Source organism: Zingiber officinale, chromosome 8B, assembly GCF_018446385.1.
Source record: "Zingiber officinale cultivar Zhangliang chromosome 8B, Zo_v1.1, whole genome shotgun sequence".
NCBI lineage: Eukaryota > Viridiplantae > Streptophyta > Magnoliopsida > Zingiberales > Zingiberaceae > Zingiber > Zingiber officinale.
Genome location: NC_056001.1, coordinates 17,133,253 through 17,152,805, shown reverse-complemented (window position 1 = coordinate 17,152,805; position 19,553 = coordinate 17,133,253). Strand labels below are relative to the sequence as shown.

At 36.3% G+C, this 19,553-nt stretch overlaps 1 protein-coding gene across 2 annotated transcripts; it reads right to left on the bottom strand.

The window, feature by feature from the left end:
• Nucleotides 1-1,145: 1,145 nt before the first annotated feature.
• LOC122016966 (acyl-CoA-binding domain-containing protein 3-like) lies at nucleotides 1,146-14,706 on the bottom strand. Of its 2 annotated transcripts, XM_042574406.1 has the most exons (5): nucleotides 13,900-14,699; nucleotides 2,669-2,774; nucleotides 2,482-2,588; nucleotides 2,325-2,398; nucleotides 1,146-1,434 (listed from the first exon to the last, which is right to left on the bottom strand). In XM_042574406.1, the coding sequence occupies exons 1-5, from the start codon at nucleotides 14,604-14,606 to the stop codon at nucleotides 1,379-1,381; spliced, it is 1,050 nt and encodes a 349-aa protein (XP_042430340.1). In that variant the 5' UTR covers nucleotides 14,607-14,699; the 3' UTR covers nucleotides 1,146-1,378. The 2 variants fall into 2 exon arrangements, with proteins under 2 accessions (XP_042430340.1, XP_042430341.1); XM_042574407.1 differs by lacking the exons at nucleotides 2,325-2,398; nucleotides 2,482-2,588; nucleotides 2,669-2,774 and having other exon boundaries at nucleotides 13,900-14,706.
• Nucleotides 14,707-19,553: the final 4,847 nt, after the last annotated feature.

Genomic DNA, 19,553 nt, shown 5'->3' with positions numbered 1-19,553 from the left:
TGGTTATTCATTTCGATCCAAATTATAATTTGAGGGATGATAAATTCAAGGAGAAATTATTACCAATTACGACTCAATCGTGATTATAATTTGATCGGAATTATGAGTTGTCTATTTTGTGATTTTTTTTTTTTATAAATTCGTACAAAGGCTAAAATCTGGAATTTCAAGTTTAAGTTTATTTTTAATTTTACAGGATTAATATAATTATTCTAGTATTTTTTAAAAAAATTAATAAAATATTTATCTTTTAAAAAAATCACAATTTATTATTTTAATATTAAATATAATTTTATTTTAAGTTTCTGACAAGTTACGTGACTATCACATGTCTTTAGTAATTACATTGGTACAAACAAACATATATGATTTATTATTATCATTTTCAAGTGCAATCATTAAAGTATTATTTTTGTAAAATCATTTGATCGACTCTGAATAAGTCATTTTGGTTAAGAAATTATATTGACACGCTGTTAAGAGCCTCAGATGGTATATTTCAATTGCTTTTTAATTAAAAAAATTATTTTTATGTTAAAAACGATCAATGAAGTAGATTCATTTTACCTTTACATACTATAATCTCATAGACGTTACTTTTAAACATTCAATGATCAACGATATATTTAATTATATAAAATAATTAAATATGCCTTATTTCTATATGATTTAGGAAAGAAAATTAAAGTGCGGTTTGTGATTTGAAAGAAATATGCCTTATTTCTATGTTCTCATGAAAAAACTTAATAAACTAATCTACTTCCCTGCAGCAGCAAAGCGGTTGATGGTTTCAGTACTACGGTTAGAAATCCAAGGGTCTGATTCCTGATTAAAAAAAATTGAGGGTTAGTGGTAGATTTGTCAAAATGTTCCGCCTATTAAAAAAAATTATTTATTAATTCGTTAAAAAAATTTATTTATTGATTCGTCAAAACTAAACTCAATTATAAAATATTTGATAAAAAAAAAACACTCCTGCGGCATCATTTCGTTCCCAGCGCCATCAATAATACTAAACTTTTTTTTATCAATTCTCTTTTATCATGCCATATAATAATTAAGAGGATAAATGACATGAATTTGAAAACTTCTCTTGAAAGGATGGAGAGTGACAGAAAGGCGAGCAGTGTATGGACGATCGAGAATAATGGGAAATAACCTTTGATATATATATGTACTCAGCCTATACATTTTAAAGCTGACAAATCAGACATGGATAAGTATATGCATTGTTTTTCTACTACCAACACCTTGTGATTCTTTCTCCATCACATAGATAATGAAAACTGGAACATCGCAAGATCAGCAATAGACACACATACTATGTACAAGAGATCCAACTCCATGAATGTTTTGGTTTGATTTGCTAGAAGTGACTTCAGAATGCCACTCTTGTTGGTGAGAGCAGGTCGACAAGGAACAGCTTTGTCAATCCTGTAGCAAACATATATTGTGATCTAATATAAGATAAAGCAAATATATATATATATTTTTTAAAAAAAATGAGAATTCAATACAATAAATTTAGGAAGGCATTTTTGACAACAATTACCTTTAGAGGACATAAAAAATTTAACAGGGGGCCAAACTGAAATTAACAGGCAACATGACAATCCAAAAAGTAGTTACAAGAAGATAATTATGGAACATGGGTTTTCTAAAGAACCCTCAATTTTATTTTTTATTCTTTGTTCCTTGTTGCTTCATTTGCACCTCTGTCTAGTAAATTACTCTACTCTCTAATTAAAGATTTTTTACTTCCTCTCACGAGAGAAGATTGTAGAACTCTAAATCTCATGTATTGTTTTTCTCTGCAGCCCATGATTACCAAGTTTGAGTAAAGACAAAAAAAGTCTTCTCTAATTAATATAACCAAGTTCAGGAAAAAAACACACATCAAATGGTAGTACCATTAAAGTTGTGTGTGTCTATGTTATCTACTTCTAAGTGTCTTATCAACTCTGTTTTCATATTGAAGAGAGTATCTTGAGACTATACAATACTGTGAAGCAGATTGACTAGGAATGTTAGAATTAAATAGTTATACCAGTATAAATTTAGTCCTAATCATTGATGTTACAGTTGTACGAGTATAATGATTCTTTTCACCACATTACAAGTTTTTCTCTCAAGGATTAAAAAAACAACAATCTGAGAAGGCGTTCAAGAAGGGTTATGTCACCACAATAATCAAACCACTAAATGCATGAACTCGATTTAGTCAGAGAAAGTGTCATAAGACAAAATTTGGACAGTTATCAATTTGGATATAAGGAGTATCTATAAGTCTGACATCTAAAAATTCATGGTTTCATGAAATATACCATCGTTCAAAAATTTGGGATCAGTAGCTACAGCATCGGTGGCATCTTTCACTGGATAAGAATCTCCCACTAACCTGCAAGTCAAAGGCTAATCTCTGCTATTCCCAGAAATTTCTAATCTGTAACTGAAGTATTTAAGAAATTATAAAAATGTTACCTTTCAGTTCCAGAATTAGAGTGAGAAGGTGATCTTAAGTCATTGTGATCAACTTGAGAGATTTCTACTGCTCCAGGATCTTTGCAATCATTATCTTTGGGTTGAGCCTAGCAGATATTCGTGAACAAGAGTGCATTAGTTCACATCAAGAAATGATCACAAGAGGCATCCTTATCACTCAACTTACCATAGTTTGGTGTACTATCCATCCTGGAATGCTGTTAGCGAGAAGACTGATATATTCTTCCATTGCAGCCCCTGGACTCATGTTCCCCAACCTCTGCCAAGCATGCCTAGGAAAGTAGATGCGAGAGGGCCCTCCATTAGAAGCATATTACTTTTTTGCACTCTGATAGTAACTAGAAACAAAAATATATAACCAAAGCCATGGTCTTAAATCATCCTATAGTGGAGGAAGAGGAAAGCATGATTGATGCGGCGATATAGGGAGGCCCACCTGGCACGTGATCAACTACCAAGATGAAGGTCAAAGTCAAGGTGGTCAACGCTCATATGTCAAAAGGCCAAACGTAAGACAATTGCAACAGCTGGTTGGGACAGTCATAGCCCGACCGGTGGGGGACATGTCCGAGCGGACCACCCGTCCAGCTCAGGATAATACGTAAGTCAGTCAACATTCGGTACGAAGCCACATAACGCTAAAGGAGACCAGATAGTTTGGCCAAACGGGGGAGGTATGTTACTGCACAGTCACCGCACGGAAGAGCAACTGAGGTCGACACAGGGCTCTCGGCAGAGCGGCTACCCCGCTCGACCAAGCAGCGGGACCTGACCATCAAGGGAGTGGAGTCCCGGCCAAGAGGCTATCCCGCTCGGCCAAGCGACGGGACCACTGTAGTATCTCTCGACATCCTTTTGGGAGGTAGTGCCGCTGATACGAGGCATGGTCGATAGGCAGATCATACGACGGAAGCTTGTCTTGCCAGGGATATGCATGCCCTGTTATGGTATGACGTCAGGGGTACTTTCCAGAGAGGTCCTTTTATAGGACATATTGGAGAGCATGCTCATACCTCGAGAAGCACACATGTTGCACGCCAGGGCTCTATAAAAAGGGGGGTCCATCACCGACGGAGGTACGCGTGATTACCGTTTGGTGCTAATTCTACTGTTGCTCCACTTCTTCTCCACTTCCGGTGATTGACTTGAGCGTCAGAGAGCCAACGCTGGGGACCTCTTCCCTGGCTCGGCACTGATGTTACTTGTTTTGCGGGAGCGAAGTCTACAGTCGGTCAGCGAAGACGTCACATCCCCAGTTTTCCACCTTCCCGCTTTCGGACAGGATCAATGATGAAACAAGTTTCTAAAGCAAAGTAAAACAAGTTGGGAGGTCCGGAAATTCATCTCTCTGAATAAGAACACTAAATTTGAAAATGGTAATACATAAAAGAAAAATGTGGAATTTGAAGTAGAAAGGTAATTTTCTTATTCGGCTTACAATGATTGTAGGAATTCCTCCAACCTAAGTCACATATCTATGCAGAATGGTTTCCTCTTGGAAGCCCACAACCCATTCTCATTCCTTCCATTAATATCCACATCCAAGCTCATTGATGACAAACTAAGATATAATCAAGAAGTAAATCAAGAATATCCATGGAAAATAAGAGCTAAAATTGGGTTAGGTTCTGTTTTCTCAACAGATTTTTCAGATATAAACCCATGTTATAACACCTTAAAATTTAGCAATGTGTCTAGAAGAGGCACATGATGATCAAAATCATCAACATTGCTTAGAAATCATAAGCCTATGAATCAATAACTGGGATATGTTTCCTTTTTTTAATAGCTTCTACATACTTCTGACAGACCTACATTATACCGTTATTAAATTGCCACCCAGGTAAAAGAGGTGCATGATGGTAAAAATCATCAACATGGTGTTGGTGTAGGATGTACCAAAACCGAACCTATGTTTTGATGTTGTCAAAGGTTCAAATTAATTCATGTTGTCATCTAATGAATTAATCAAGTGTGCAAGTTGCTCAAATTAAAAAGACCTAGTAGGTCAGCTGGACCATATACTAGGCAAAGGAAGACTTGGTAGATTGTGGAAACAAGGCAAGAAATCCAGATAGGTCAAAGGACCAAACATCTGACAAGATGGATTTGATAGGTAAGCGAGGACAAGGAATAACTCAACCAGGTCGGTCCCTTCGAGAACTCCAAAGAATTATGGGACAAACTAGTTGAGCTTCACAAAGGAATGAAAGACTCCAAGGTAACGAAGTGTGATTTACTTTGAAATCAACTATTTAATTGTAAAATGCAAGACGGAGAAACCGCTAGTCAACTATACTCGAGGATAAATGACATCCTAAATGGGCTCCACTTGATCGAACATAAACTCGAAAACCGCGACATCAAAAGTTACGCTCTAAAAGCCTCCCCTCGAAACTCCTTGTGGCCATCTATGGTAGATAAGTACAAAGTTTCGAAGGATCTTTCTATAATTAAATTAGACGAAATGTTCTGTGAATTAGAATTACATGAGCAAGCTAACTCATCAAAATAAATATTGCCTTATTTGCAGAACAAAATAGAAGCCAAGAAGTCAAGATCAAATCCCGGTCAAAATAAGAGTTCGAAAGTGAGTCAGAATCAAACTCAAAAACGAAGAAGAAATAGTAAACTTGGTCTAGAAGATATTTACCAAGACGAAGAAGAAGTTCTCTAAACGAGATCTCAAAAGGGTGGTACAAAACAATTCGAGTAAACCTAAATCGGAGGAAATATGCTACAGGTGCAACACAAAAGGTCACTACAAATACGAATGCCCAAACCTAAAGGAGGAGAAGTCAGATAGGAAGAACTGAAGCAATCGAGCTTCATGGCACTTATAGCAAGAAATGACACATCCGATTCCGAGTCCAAGTCAAGCCAAGGAATCGAGTCCGAGTCTGAGTCGAGCCATGGATCCGTATCCAGTTCAAAAGGACAAGATAAGATAACTTCTCCCTTAGAAAATAAAATGCTTACAATAATTAAGCCTAACAAAGAAATTAGTTAAATCCAAGGATCATATTAACTTGCTTATTAAATCGAACACCATAAAGAACAAGTCAACTTGAATCCCTCAACTAACCATCATCTAGATGGAAACTCAACTCAAGTTGCAAGACTTAAGGAAAAAAAATTCCATCTTGAAAGATTAGGGATCAAAGAAACTTTAGAAAGGTTCAACTTAGGCTCTAAATATTTGAATATGATGTTGGGGTCCCAACGAGCCGTGCACAACAAATATGGACTCAAATACAAAGCTAACACAACAAACAAATCTTACTTGTCTTTGCTTAGTCAAAATGTTAGAAACCAAATCCAAGCATAGGTTGCCAAGGCATGTTTAATTAACAAAGTTGGACCAAATCAATATTGGATCCCTAAAAATCAAATTCATTACCTAGATAGACCTTATCTAAGTTATGATTCAAGGAAGCCAATAGAAAAATCATTCTTTCTTAGTAAAATTAATTGCATGATTGTTTGATTTATTGTTTTAAATATGCATGCTTAGTTTTCTTTTAATAATTTAGAACGGTTAGATATGAAAAAGTTTAACCAACTTTGACAACCTAGCATCGGAATGGATCCGGATGATAGTAGACTAAGGAAACTTTGTCGAATGCATGTTTAGGTTGAATCATATGTGTTTTACCTGGTGCACTAGACCTAATGGATATAATTGAAGCTACCTCAGTTAAACATCAACTAGTTAGACTAAAACCTAGTATTAAGTTCTTTAAGTTGGTTGTCTTGAAGAACCTTTGTTTTAGGCACGTGATTACTTTAATGATGTCTATTGTGACTCATCATTGGAAACTTGTCTTATAAACTCTTTCTTGATGGACCCAAAACTAAGTTTGAATCTACCACAAGGTTAATCAACCTTCTTCAATTCAAATCAATTAATCAATCTTAATTTCAATTAATCAATAATCAAATTAATCAATTTCATTCAAAATTAACATTTAATATAAATATCAATTCAAATATTAATTAATTAATTTTAATCCGAAAATAATTAATTTTAACTTAAACTAATTCAATTAATCCTAAATTAACTTTCACAATTAACTTTAATTTAATTAAATCTGTATTTAATTCGAAATAAACTAACCTTAAATTAATTCAAATAATAAATAATAAATCCAAAAATAATTGTTTTAACCACATAAGAATTAATTTTCAATAATTGACTTAATCAATCCAATTAATCCAAAACTAACTAAATTCAATGAATTTTAATTTAATCCGAAATGAATGTTTATCCGATAAGTTTTAATCCTAAATTAATTAATCAATTTTAATTCGAAATTAATTTTAATTAACCTTAACTTAAATCAAACTCAATTAAATCCAATATCAATTTAATTAATCTTTACTTCATTAATTTTAACTTAATCCTAAACAACATTAATTATCAAATTCGAAATTAATTATCAACTTAATCAAATTAAAGTAATTCAAAATCAACTTAATTATTTTTAATTTAATTTTAACTTAATTAAAGTAATCCGAAATTAACTTAATTAATTTTAAATTAATTAAATGATCTGAAATTAACTTAATTAATCCTAAATAGATAATCTGAATCCTTAATAAAAATTAACTTAATTAATGTCTAACTTAGTTAATTTAATTAATCCAAATATAATTCTAAGTTATTAAAATCTCAAGACAACTAAAATTAAATTAAATAATCTAAATAATCTTCAAATCATCTCACACAACTATAAGGTTATTTTTTTTTATCACTTAAGATCGATGAGATGCGGAATCCCGGGGAAGGATCCATTGTACACACAGTCTTACCTTTTTGCAAGAGGTTGCTTCCAGGATTCGAACCCGTGACCTTTTGGTCATATGGCAACAACTTTACCGTTGCGGCAAGACTCCCTTTCACTTAGGATCGGTGAGATGTCAATTAAAATTAAACAATTCTTTATGTTCATAGAATTTATACTTATCTATTTTTTTTATTTTAGAACTAGCCTAGGCTGTACCGTATATTGTATGAATCTATAGATCTAGGTAGCCTTTGCATCTCACAAAGGCTTAAGAATTAACAAGTTTGTGTATTGAGCCACATAGACGAGCGTGAGATGTTAGGACCTACCTTGAGTTCAAGATGTAGACAAGTGCATTGATATGAACCAAAGGCTCTAAACTCAAAATAAACACTAAACGTGACTAACTCAACATTAAACTTATTTGATCATTCAATATCAAGTGAGTTAAGAAAAAATGGATTAGACATTACGAATTATTAGATGATATATTTTAAAACTAAAGATTTTGAAAAACATCTTTTAATAGTCATTCAGTCGACTGGACACCATGTTCAATCGACCAATAATGGTCAAACGTCAAAACGCATTTGAAATTTAAAATTTTTGAATCAGTCGACTGAAAAACCCTTATCAATCGACTGATAAACCTTGGGAAGTCAATAGTCAGCTTGACGCGCCAAGTCGACTCGGGAGTTGAAACGGTTGACATGACCTAACGTGTTCAGTCGACTGATAAATCGTTATCAATCGACCAAACCACAAAACTTGAACTCAGCGGTCCCATTGAAACTAAACGATCGCTTGCACATTAAATTGATCAGTCGACTAATTATCAATTGACTGATTCGCCCTTATAAAAATGCACCCGAAGCCAACTAACCCCTCATCCAAAACTTTCACCTCTTCCTCTCTTTCCTAGTGCCGAAAAGGAGCGTTTTCAACTTCCGAAGGTCTCCAAAACCCTACGAATCATCCACAATGCCTAGGTAAAATTCTTAAATTTCTCTCTTTAATATCATCTTGTCCTTCTTTCCTTATATTGCCTATTTTTATAGACACAAGAAACGCCAGAATGTTCAAAACCAAGCTGGTCCATCTAAGCCCAACGAAAACCCTAGATTCCCTACTGAAGAATATAGACGAACCTTTTCTGATAGGGAGTTCATTCCCTTAGGGTCTAGATATCTTGATATGTCTTTCTACAACACTAACCACCAAATGTTGTAGAAATAAATCAATTATTATGCCAATTCTAAAGTTTTCACCTGCATGCAATATATTAACTCTGAACTTTGTGCTGAATTCCATCATAATCTCATCCAAATAGATGAATTCAACTACAAAACTAGGGTTGCATGCCGTAATTTCTTTTTCTCTCTTGACATACTTAAATGTTATCTTGATGCCAAGACCACCAATAATCAATTTTATACCTTTCCCATCTATCTTGAGTCCTTGCCAGCACTCTTTACTCATTTAACCCTAGATCTTATGTATGCTAACTTCTTTGACAATCCTAGACCTAGAACAATGAGTTTAGTAAATCTAAGTCCACATGGCAATGCATTATCAAAACCATAGTAGGTTGTGTACTCCCTCTGGCCACAAGAGATCTAGCAGTCCTCAGACCATATCGCCTTTTTCTTGTGTATGCTCTCAAGCATTATCTTGGCATTGATATAGGTCTCTGGGTCTGCAAGACCATCATTCATTATTTCGGATATAGTTCATCCGGAATATGCCATATGGCCTATTGTCATATCATCACTATCATCTTCTCATCATATGGCATAAAAACTACTGCCAGTGGTGTTGTTAAACCCCTATCTCAACATTATGACAAAATAGGCATGGGGTAGTTATCCTTGGTTGACATAAATATTGATGGCCAGGCCTTAGTGTTCAAGGAACGGCACAAGAGAGGTGCATGTGCCCAGGAGAATAAAGTGCTTGAAGAGCCTGAGGAACCCGAACCAGTACAAGTACAAATGCCTACTGGTGAAGAGGTTTCACCATATCTAGCTGACTAGCTCAACCTTCGCCATATCACAGTCATGCTTCACCTTCCATGCCTAACGCTCATGCTCAAGGAGGTTATCAGAGGATCCATGAACGTCTAGATATGATCGATGGGCGTCTTGACTCTCTTGCGCAACATCGGCTAGAGATATGACAGACATAGATAGTGATGCAACAACAGCAACACGAGATGCGACATGAGCAGCATGACATGTTTGATTATCTCCGGGCTTGGCACATCGGCCAACAGCCCCCACCTTCATTCAATTAGATCCAGACAGTCTACATAGGCCTTATCTAATAGTTTTATGACTTATCTGATGCTGTATTTGGTCTCTAGTTATGTTTGCCTATTGGGCACTTGGTGCTGTAGTTTTATTTGATTTTGACTTGCCTATGATATGCATAATTAGTACATCTTGTGTGTGCTTGACATATTTAATTATTATCATGCATGCTTGACTTTAGGTTAAATTAAAAAGAAAATGTGAAGTTAAGGGGAGCAATATTTTTTGAAAAATCTTTTCTCATTGAAAATTATTTTCCTTAAAATTTCTCTTTGAAATTTCTTTTCTTTTAAAAATTTTCTTTGAAAAATCTTTTCCTTGAAAATTTCTCTTTGAAATTTCTTTTTGGAAATTCCTTTCTTTTAAAAAATTTCACTTAGAAAATTCTTTTCCTTTAAATTTCTCTTTGGAAAATATTTTAAACAATTTGAAAAATGCATTTCAAAAAGTTTTACATTAATACTTAGGAATATTTTCAAAAATTATTTTACCTTGAAAAATATTTTCTTAGCAAAATCTTAAATATTTTTGAAAATTCTATTTTTCAAATGCAATTTTTGTCCATCTTCCAAACCTTTGTGCAAATCTTTTTGCTAAATTTTTTTTAAGCATGTTCATGAAGATTGCATTGTTTTATTTCAAATCTCTATTGAAAATTTATGCAATGATCTTATTCTTTTTTATGTAGGTCAAAGAGGGAGAGATGAGATTAGAAGTTAAGAAATTTTTTTTGGGGGGGCAGTTGAGAGATTATTGGTACAGGATACGCCAGAATCGAACCTATGTTTTGATATTGTAAAAAATTCAAGTTAAGTCATGTTGTCATATGATGGATTAATCAAATGTGCAGGTTGCTCAACTTGGAAAGACCTAAGTAGGTCAACTGGACCAGATACTAGGCAATGGAAGACTTGGCAGATCGTAAAAACCAAGCATGAAGTTCAAATGGGTTAGAGGACTAGACATATGGCAAGATGAATTCGATAGGTTAGCGAGGACAAGATATTGAATAAGAAGAAAGCCTTGGCAGACTGATTAGATGCTAAGCGGATAAAGTCCAAACAGGTTTAGAGGGCCAGATGTTTGGCAGGTAAGCTCTTGGAGAGGAGTGGTTAAAGAAGAACAATGAGGTCGCGTTCCAATCAGGACAAACCTTAGGCAATGATCCTATTGAAGAAACCAACAAAGGTTTCTAAGTCAAGATCCAGACAATTCTATCCGTCTATATCACTCATGCATATTATTATCTATTATCTAACTTTGTTTTGCAAGATCATTATTTGTGTTATCTGTGATAACTTCTGTTTTGTAGAAAAGGAAAATTTTCGTCAACCGAGGGGTTCAGACTGAACAGACTAATCAAGGTGGATAAGCAAAGGCAGATCCGAATCTCCACAAGAAGGAAAACATGTTTAGTTGATTGATCCAGGTGGATAAGCAAAGCCAAATCCTTATCTCCAGAGAAGGAAAACAGGTTTAGTCGACTGATCACAAGGGTCGACTAAACCCCATATGGAAAGATATATTGGATCGGATATGATTGGATTGTCGCAGGGAAGGAAACCCCTAGGGATCAATTTAGTCGATCGAAAACTTGAATTTCGCGAGATCGATCAGATCAGATCCGAGCAAGCAAGGAAAGGAGCGGGGACAAGTCATATGATAGATGTTCAGTCAACTGAATGATTTTCAATCGACTAGAAGAGGCCTATTAAAAAAAGCCTCGAGGCCCGAGGCTCAACATCTATTCTCTCTACACTCCATCTTGCTCTTGTTGCTACAGTTCGTGCAAGATTTACTACTACGATGTTGTGAGGCACACCGACAACCTATGCTTGATTTGTAATCTCCACATTATCAGTATACTTTTCTTACTTGCATTTAATTAAGGAGATAGTAGTGTTGTCACTATTCTCCTTTTTTCATTGTATGAGGTTTGCTTCTTCTCCGAAATTTTTTAGAGAGAAGAGGAATCGCAAGCCTTAGAATAGTAGTCACTGGACTACGAACGAATTCCCCCACTTCGTCTATTTCAATCCAACACATGGTCCTATGAGTATGCAACAAAGTAGGTAAAAGAGGCACATGGTGATCAAAATCATGAACAATTTCAACAACACAGAAAAAGCATGAGCCTATGAATTGAGAACGTTTTTTTTCTTTTCTTAAAAGCTGCTCCATACTTTTGACAGACCTACGTTATACCATCATTGAAGTGGCACCAAAGTAAAAAGAAAAAGAAAAAAAGTGTGCATTCATGATGGTTAAAATCATCAACATTGTCCAGGGAAAACGTGAGCCTATAAATTAATATCTAAGGCATGCTTTACTCTTTTCAATTCTTATCCATACTCCTGATAAGAGGTAAACCTATGTTTAAATTTATACCAAAGTAGGTATAGAGGCACATGATGATCGAAATGATCAATGATTCAACATCACTTAGAAAAAGCATGAGCCTATGTGATAACTGGGGGTATATTTCTTAGTACCTTCTCCATATTTCTGACAGGCCTATATTATACCATCATTAGATTGGTACCGAAGTTTGTAAAACAGGTCCATGATAATCAAAGCCAGCATCATCCAGTGAAAGCATAAGCCTACGAATTAATAACTGAGGAGTTTAGTCTTCACAAATGCTTCTCCATGGAGTTTAGTCTTTGCAATTGCTTCTTCATATTTATGACAGGATATAAACCTATGTTATGCCATTAAATTGGCACCGAAGCAGGCAAGAAGAGCATGATGATCAAAACCATCAACAATTAAACATCAACCAGAAAAAAGGAGCCTATCAATTGATAACTGGAGATGTTTTTTTGCTCTTGATAATTTCTCCATATTTCTAACAGGATAGGAGCCTAGGCTATACCATCATTAAATTGGCACCAAATTTAGTAGACAAGGTGCATGGGTCAGGTCTATGAGCTAGAATTGTTATGACAGTGAATTCCAGTCCAAAACCAAATCAAACATAGAAATTCTATTTGAACTTGGTAAGATAACATTAGTGCTTGAACCATTGAAACATAGACATCAGCAAACAATGTGTGAAAAAAAAAAATCCAAACTAATGACTGTTATAAGGACAAGCCAGTGCACGAAGCTCCTGTCAATGCAGGAAAAGGGTCTATTGTGCGCACCCTTACCTTACTTTGCAAGAGGCTATTTTCAAGACTCAAACCCGACCTCTAGATCACACGACAACAACTTTATTGTTGCACCAAAGATCTCCTTCACTAATGAATCTCATAAAAAAGGGAAGCCCGGTGCACGAAGCTCCCGCCATGCGGGGTCCCAAGGAAAGATCCATTGTACGCAGCTTTACCTTGCCTTTTGCAAGAGACTGTTTCCAAGATTCGAACCCGTGACCTTTTGGTCACATGGCAACAACTTTACCGTTGCGCCAAGGCTTCCTTTCTCGAGCCAAAAATGAATCACCCCAATCTCGAGACAAGCTTGTAAGTAATATATGACCAACTTAAGCATAACAATAAATCCTCACTCACAAATTTGAGCCACTTTTATCTTTGCCTCTAAGCCTAAACTTTGCCCAAGCCATTTCATTCAAGATTAAGTAACTGTTCAGAATCCCTAAAATTTACTGAAGGTTAAGGATATGTCCATTAGACCAATGATCATCAACTCTAGCTTTGTAACCAATGCACATACAAACAATAGAGTTAGCTAAAAATTGAAAGAAAAAAAATCTTAAGAAGAATATATGTTATTCTCATGTATCCAAGGGGCAATGGCCTGCGATCTTAACTCAAGCAGATAAAGCCTGAATAGTAAGTAAGACTCATCGCAAAATACAAAAACTTAGTGAATCATTTTGGCCATTACCACCATTCTGTATATTTTTATTTTAAAAAGTTAATATTTCCAAATATGTACCTTCTACTATTTTCACAACTACAGAAATCTCAATATTCATGGTATTGTCCCTATTAATTTTCACTGTTTCAAATTCAAGTTAAAATATAAATAATTCACTTTAAATTGTAGCAAATCTTTAAAAGTTGTGGATAGCACCAAAGGAAGTAATAGGTCATCTCTTACATACTTGGATACTCATAATAGAAAACTACCTTTTATGCGTCATATCATGATCCTTATCGTTTATGACTGGACCAACCATATGACATTCACAAAAATGCTCTAACTCAACATGATAGAGCTAACAGGATCAGAAATACAAGGTCAATCCCCAAGAGTTATGTTAAAACAATTATAAAAATTCAATCTAAGAAAAAAGAAAAAAAAAGTAGAAAAAGAAAAGTCCACCGGTTACTTACCATTTTGAGCGAGCAGAAACCATCAAAGCCATGGGTTTGGGGCCATAACATGGTCCCTCAGTGGCAACCTTATGCAGCCCATACAACTGCAGTTGTACTTCATTACTTAATTTGCACACTGCATTTCCACCTTTCTCACTGGCAACAAACTCGGCTGCCACCCCGAATAATTTCTCCAGGTCGCTACACTCAATCCCTTCCCAATCGTCCTCCCCATGCAGCAAAAGGCCGTCTTTCTCATCCATTGCACTCGCATCTTCATTTTCCACTGCATTTTCTCCACACGAATCCAGAACTTTTTCATCCCTAACAGATATTTCTTCTTTCTTGACAAAATCCCCAACTTTCTTTGTCGACGACTCGTCCACCTTGGAAGCACCGACTTCCACCTCTTTTGAGAACTCCTCTTTCTCTAGATCCAACCGTTGTGGTTCGACTTCGAAGCAAAGAGCCTCGGCTTGATCGGAGTCATCGAAGGAAACTCCGGATGGACAAGCATCCCCGGGAGGCGAGTTCCGCTCTATCTCTTTCTCCGCGATCGGATGCACACTCACCGCGTTGGCCGAAGAACCGGCGGCGATATGGGCAGAGGAGGCGAGGTCGGTCTCCTCGTCGTCGTCTACGGGGATGGAGGCGATCTTGCCGATGAGGAAGGCGATGAGGACGGAGATGAGGCCGGTGAGGAGAAGCTCCTGGTAGAAATCCATCCTCCGCTTATCTAGTTATTTCCGCTGCGCTTCCGCTCCACGGCAAAGAGAAGGGAAGAGAAGAAATAAAGAGAGGAAAGTCGACAAGGGTGAGAGTGATGTATATACTAGAGCGAGAGTGGGCGACGGAGATGGCGTTGCAAGGAGCGGCAAACCCCAGCCGGTTCAATGACGTGTCATCGGTCCGGACTCATAAGGTTTGAAAAGGCGATTGACTTATAACCTTACTAATCGAAAAGTTCGAAAAGTTAAATCAGGTTGCTACTAACTATTGCCACAATATATAACACTATATTTGTCCCCTCGAATAAATCTAGTGACTAGCGTATGAAGTATTATCATAATGAAATTTGAAATTTGAATTTCAGTAAAATCAAAATAAATACCTTCCTTATGTACTAATCACTATTTCAAAACTAGTAGTCGCTTGTGATTTACCTCCTCCATGTTGAGCTTGGGACGAATTAACAGGAATGCTAGGGGCGAACGTATTCACCTTTCTGCCACAATATATAACACTATATTTCAATCACTGTATCATCTTAAGAGAATAGAGACATCTGCCCGGACTCTAGTTGCACGGTAGGAGGATACACGCCAACATTAAATATTTCTCCTAAATATTTATATCTCCATATTAACATCATCAATTAAATATATAACTGCTCAAATATTTCATCACCAAATATTTATGGATGAACGTTCATTTTATTAAATTACATCTAATTTATATTTAAATAAAATTAATTATATTTTTCCAATTCTATATTTAATATACTTTATTTACTATTTATCCATAAATATGTTTTTATTTAAAACTCATCTAGGTTTGTAAAATTATGAAATACATACTTGGGGAAAAGGAAGAGGTATAAAAGATGAGCCCTATGTTAGTTTTTTTTTTAAATGCACAAAAAATCTAAAAAACATTGCACTACAACCTGCAGTAAGTGCGTAGATAATACTAGAATAGCAAGGGTTAGAAACATAATAACTTCATAGCTACTGGAAGAGGGCATAATGCACAAAATCAAACTTCTCAAGCTCAGGATGAATGAAACTTTCAGATGCATATTTGTGTTTAGGGGTGTCAAAAATGAACCCGACCCGATGACCCAACCCGAGTCAACCCGAAAAAAATCAAGTTCGAATTGGATATTTTCAGGTTCGGGTCGGATTCGGATTCAGGTTCGGGTTGGAGGGTTGGAGAGTTAAAAATTTTCGGATTGGGTTCGGGTTGACCCTGGTTGACTTAAATATAGGATTTTATGAATTTTTTGGGGGTTAAATCAAATTTTATTTTTAAATTTTAGATATTTTTATGTATATTAATATCATGTTTATATGATAATGATGGAGTATTGAAATAAAAGTAAAGAATTATAGGAAAATAATCCAAAAAAATCGTTTTGAATCGAATTTTCGAATTATATGGATCGGATTCGGGTTGATCAGGTTAGTCGGGTTCGGGTTTAGGTGTTTTGAGTTGAACTCGGGTTCGGATCGGATTCGGGTCAGGTTAAAAAAAACCTCAATCCGACCCAACCCAACCCGACCCATCCGAATTGACGACCCATCCGAATTGGCACTTCTATTTGTGTTCATCTCAAATTTACTATCCCTTTGTATAAATAATTCCTAGGAAGATCAATTAGGAAGCAAGAATTACTAAGTCGATAGAGTTAAATAATAAATTAAGATTGTCATTGGATTAGCAAATCAGTACATTACGTATGAAAATTGTTGAATTAGATCGTATGCCCACAAACCCGAGTGAACAAGAAGAGCAACTCCAAAGGTTCCAAGAAACAGAGACTCAATCCTTATAAAACCTCCAGCTTCAATTGTACCTGATCCTATCCGAAAGTGTAGGTGATGGATACTGAAGATGTAACGCTCCTGTTGATCGTGAGCGGACCTCCGATGATATTAGCCTGCAAGTACAAAAGCGTCAGTGCCGAGCCAAGGAGTGGTTCTCCGATGATGACCTTCCGACGCTCAAGTCAGATCTCCGATGAAGGCAACAAGCAAGCAAAGAAACGAAAATGATAGCGTAACTGTAACTACAGTAGAATGTACATACCTCCATCGAAGCTTGGGGTCCTATATATAGAGCTCTCGGGGGTGCATGTGCACGCTCCTCGAGGCGCGCACGCATCTCAAAGCTCTCCCTGATAAGACGTGTCAAAAAAGTGTATCTGATATCATACCTCAACAGCCCGAGCATATCCTGACAAGACAGTGAAGCTTTCGTCATACGATTCTCTGCCTGATCATGCCGCCGACCATATTGTCTGTCTGCGACACGGGTCTCGAGGAGGTTACCAATTGATCCTGTCTCTGTCTGCTAGTGGGTTGAGCGAGTGAGCCGCTCAGCTAATTCTACTGTCTGGGTCGAGCGGGATGACCGTTCGGCTACTTCGATTGTCTGAGTTTACTGGGTCAGGTTCGCGCTTTGATGGTTGTGATCTGATCTGTGGCCAATCCGGATGTCCGTCCGGCATATGCCCAACTGCTTAGCAAATGACTTGCCGGTCAGCGCCTGCTTTGGTGATAATTTTGAGCACCGGAAGCTCAATGCGAGACCGAGCTGTAATAACGTCGGACCGGCCATTCCCTAGTCCGATCGGCAAATGGGGTCGTCCGGTCGGACCCTAGCCTGGAGGCATTGACCGTGCCTTCACTTTGACCTTCCACGTGATGCTGACCTCCTGCGGGTCGGGACCCTACCTTACCACCGGATCAGTACCATTATAGAAAACATTCTGATATCGATGCTAATCAATCTCATAGACTATTGATGCCACTAAAATCAAAGGAGTCAGGCTGCACAAAAATAACAAGAAAAAGTGATTCCTGAGAAATGAAATAAATACCTTGGACTTTTTGGCATAAGTAGTTGCCTTTGCACCTGTGTACATACATAAACGGACACAAAATTGGGAAACAAAACAAAAGACACCCACCTGCAGGTATTTGCTGACAGCAAATAAATAAGGGAAGGTAGCTTGAAAAGAAACAGGCACTGATGCATTATAGAACTCCTGCATGACTGGAAGACAGAATCTTAATCAAGAGAGTGTACAATCAGGGAGAAATAGCAAGAAAACACAATATAGCAGCTTCTTAAGAAGAAACACCCACATAACAGGATGATAAACGCCATTAAGTAGATTAGAATCATGCCCCTTCAAGATATAGGACATGAGCAAAGTGTTGAAAACACCGCTAATGTAACAGGACAATCTCAGATAAAGGAGAATCATATTTCAGAAGTAAAATTAGCCCAATTTTTCTCCATATAGCATAATCAGAAAATGTTCATAAGTTACATAGATTATAAAAGTGATGCAATTTTTTAATCTGCTTGGTAATTTTTCCTTCACAGTTCATGTACTACATCCAAATTACCTTGAGAGTGATGAAACACCAAGACTCAATCAAATTTATCAAAAAAAAAAAAATGCACAATGAAACCCTTAGGTATATTACAAAGAAAATAGAAAGTTTATTTCCCGTATTAAAATACAGCTGTGAGAAAAATACTCAGAACTTTTCAAGGGCCTTCTCAGCTCTATTATTTCCATACGGCATCCCAAAGGAGAATCATCAGCTCTATTTAAAGAAGACGATCATATGTTTATGAATCAATTGGACATAGTGATAAATCCAATTAAGAAGTCAACTTATCATCATCATCATCACACCGTGTTCAGCTCAACTATTTTGCGTCAATGGATTTTACCTTTCCATTGAGCTCTATGCAATGTTTAGTAGTAATATTCAAATAAATACATCATTATTTATTACATTAATTAAAGTTTTCATTCTTCCCCCACCCCTTCTACCTTTCAATCTAGTTGATTTAATTGTTTGTCTTTGAATGTCATTTGAGCTTAGTTTCTTACATCTTATCATCTATTATAGCTACACCTAATCGACACCGGAAACTAATATTTTTTTTTTATCCTTTCTAGTAACAGCATACATAAGATCTATAATTGCTATCAGAAACTACATGTGATTAATTGAAGTCAAAGCAAAACTGGGGCATTCTAGAAACACAAGATATATGATGACACAAATTTCTAATTCAACTTGTTAACTCCATCTGCACTATTATTTGTTTTGCTTATGTTACATATCAACTGGAATAAGGAGATTACCAAGTGTTAAAGAACCTTACTACCAACGGACGCCATAACAACTAAGGGGGCGTTTGGTTCTTTCCTAGGAATAGGAATCGGAATGGGAATCATTGTAGTGTGGAATGGGAATGGGTATGAACATAGATATCACTCTTAAAAGTAATGTTTGGTTAGTTGCATATTTTCTATCGGAATAAATCAAAATTTCCTTTTTTACCCTTAAAGGAAAATAAGAGAAAAAATTAGATGAGAGAGAAAGATGAATGAGAGAGAAAAATATGATGAAAGAGAATGATGAGAGAGAAAGTATAATGAGAGAGAAAGTGTGATGAGAAAGAATAAAGAGAGAGAAAGTGTGATGAGAGAGAATGAGAAAAGAGAGTGTGATAGAAGAGAGCATGATGAGAGAAGATGAGAGAGAAAATATAATGTGAGAGAAAGTATGATGGGAGAGGATGAAGAGAGAGAAAATATAATGAGAAAAAATGAGGAGAGAGAGCGTGATGAGAGAGATTGAAAAGAGAGAAAGTATGGTGAGAGAGAAAGTATGATGAGAGAGAAAGTGTGATGAGAAAAAAAGAGAATAATGAGTGTGATGGGAGAAATTGAGGAAAGAGAATGTATAATGAGAGAGAAAGTGTGTTGAGGAAAAAAAAAGGAGGGAGTGTGACAAGAGAGATTGAGGAGAGAGAAAGTGTGATGAGAGCGAAAGTGTGATGAGAAAAAAAGAGAAAAGAGAGTGTGATGGTAGAGATTGAGGAGAGAGAAAGTATGATGAGAGAGAAAGTATGATGAGAAA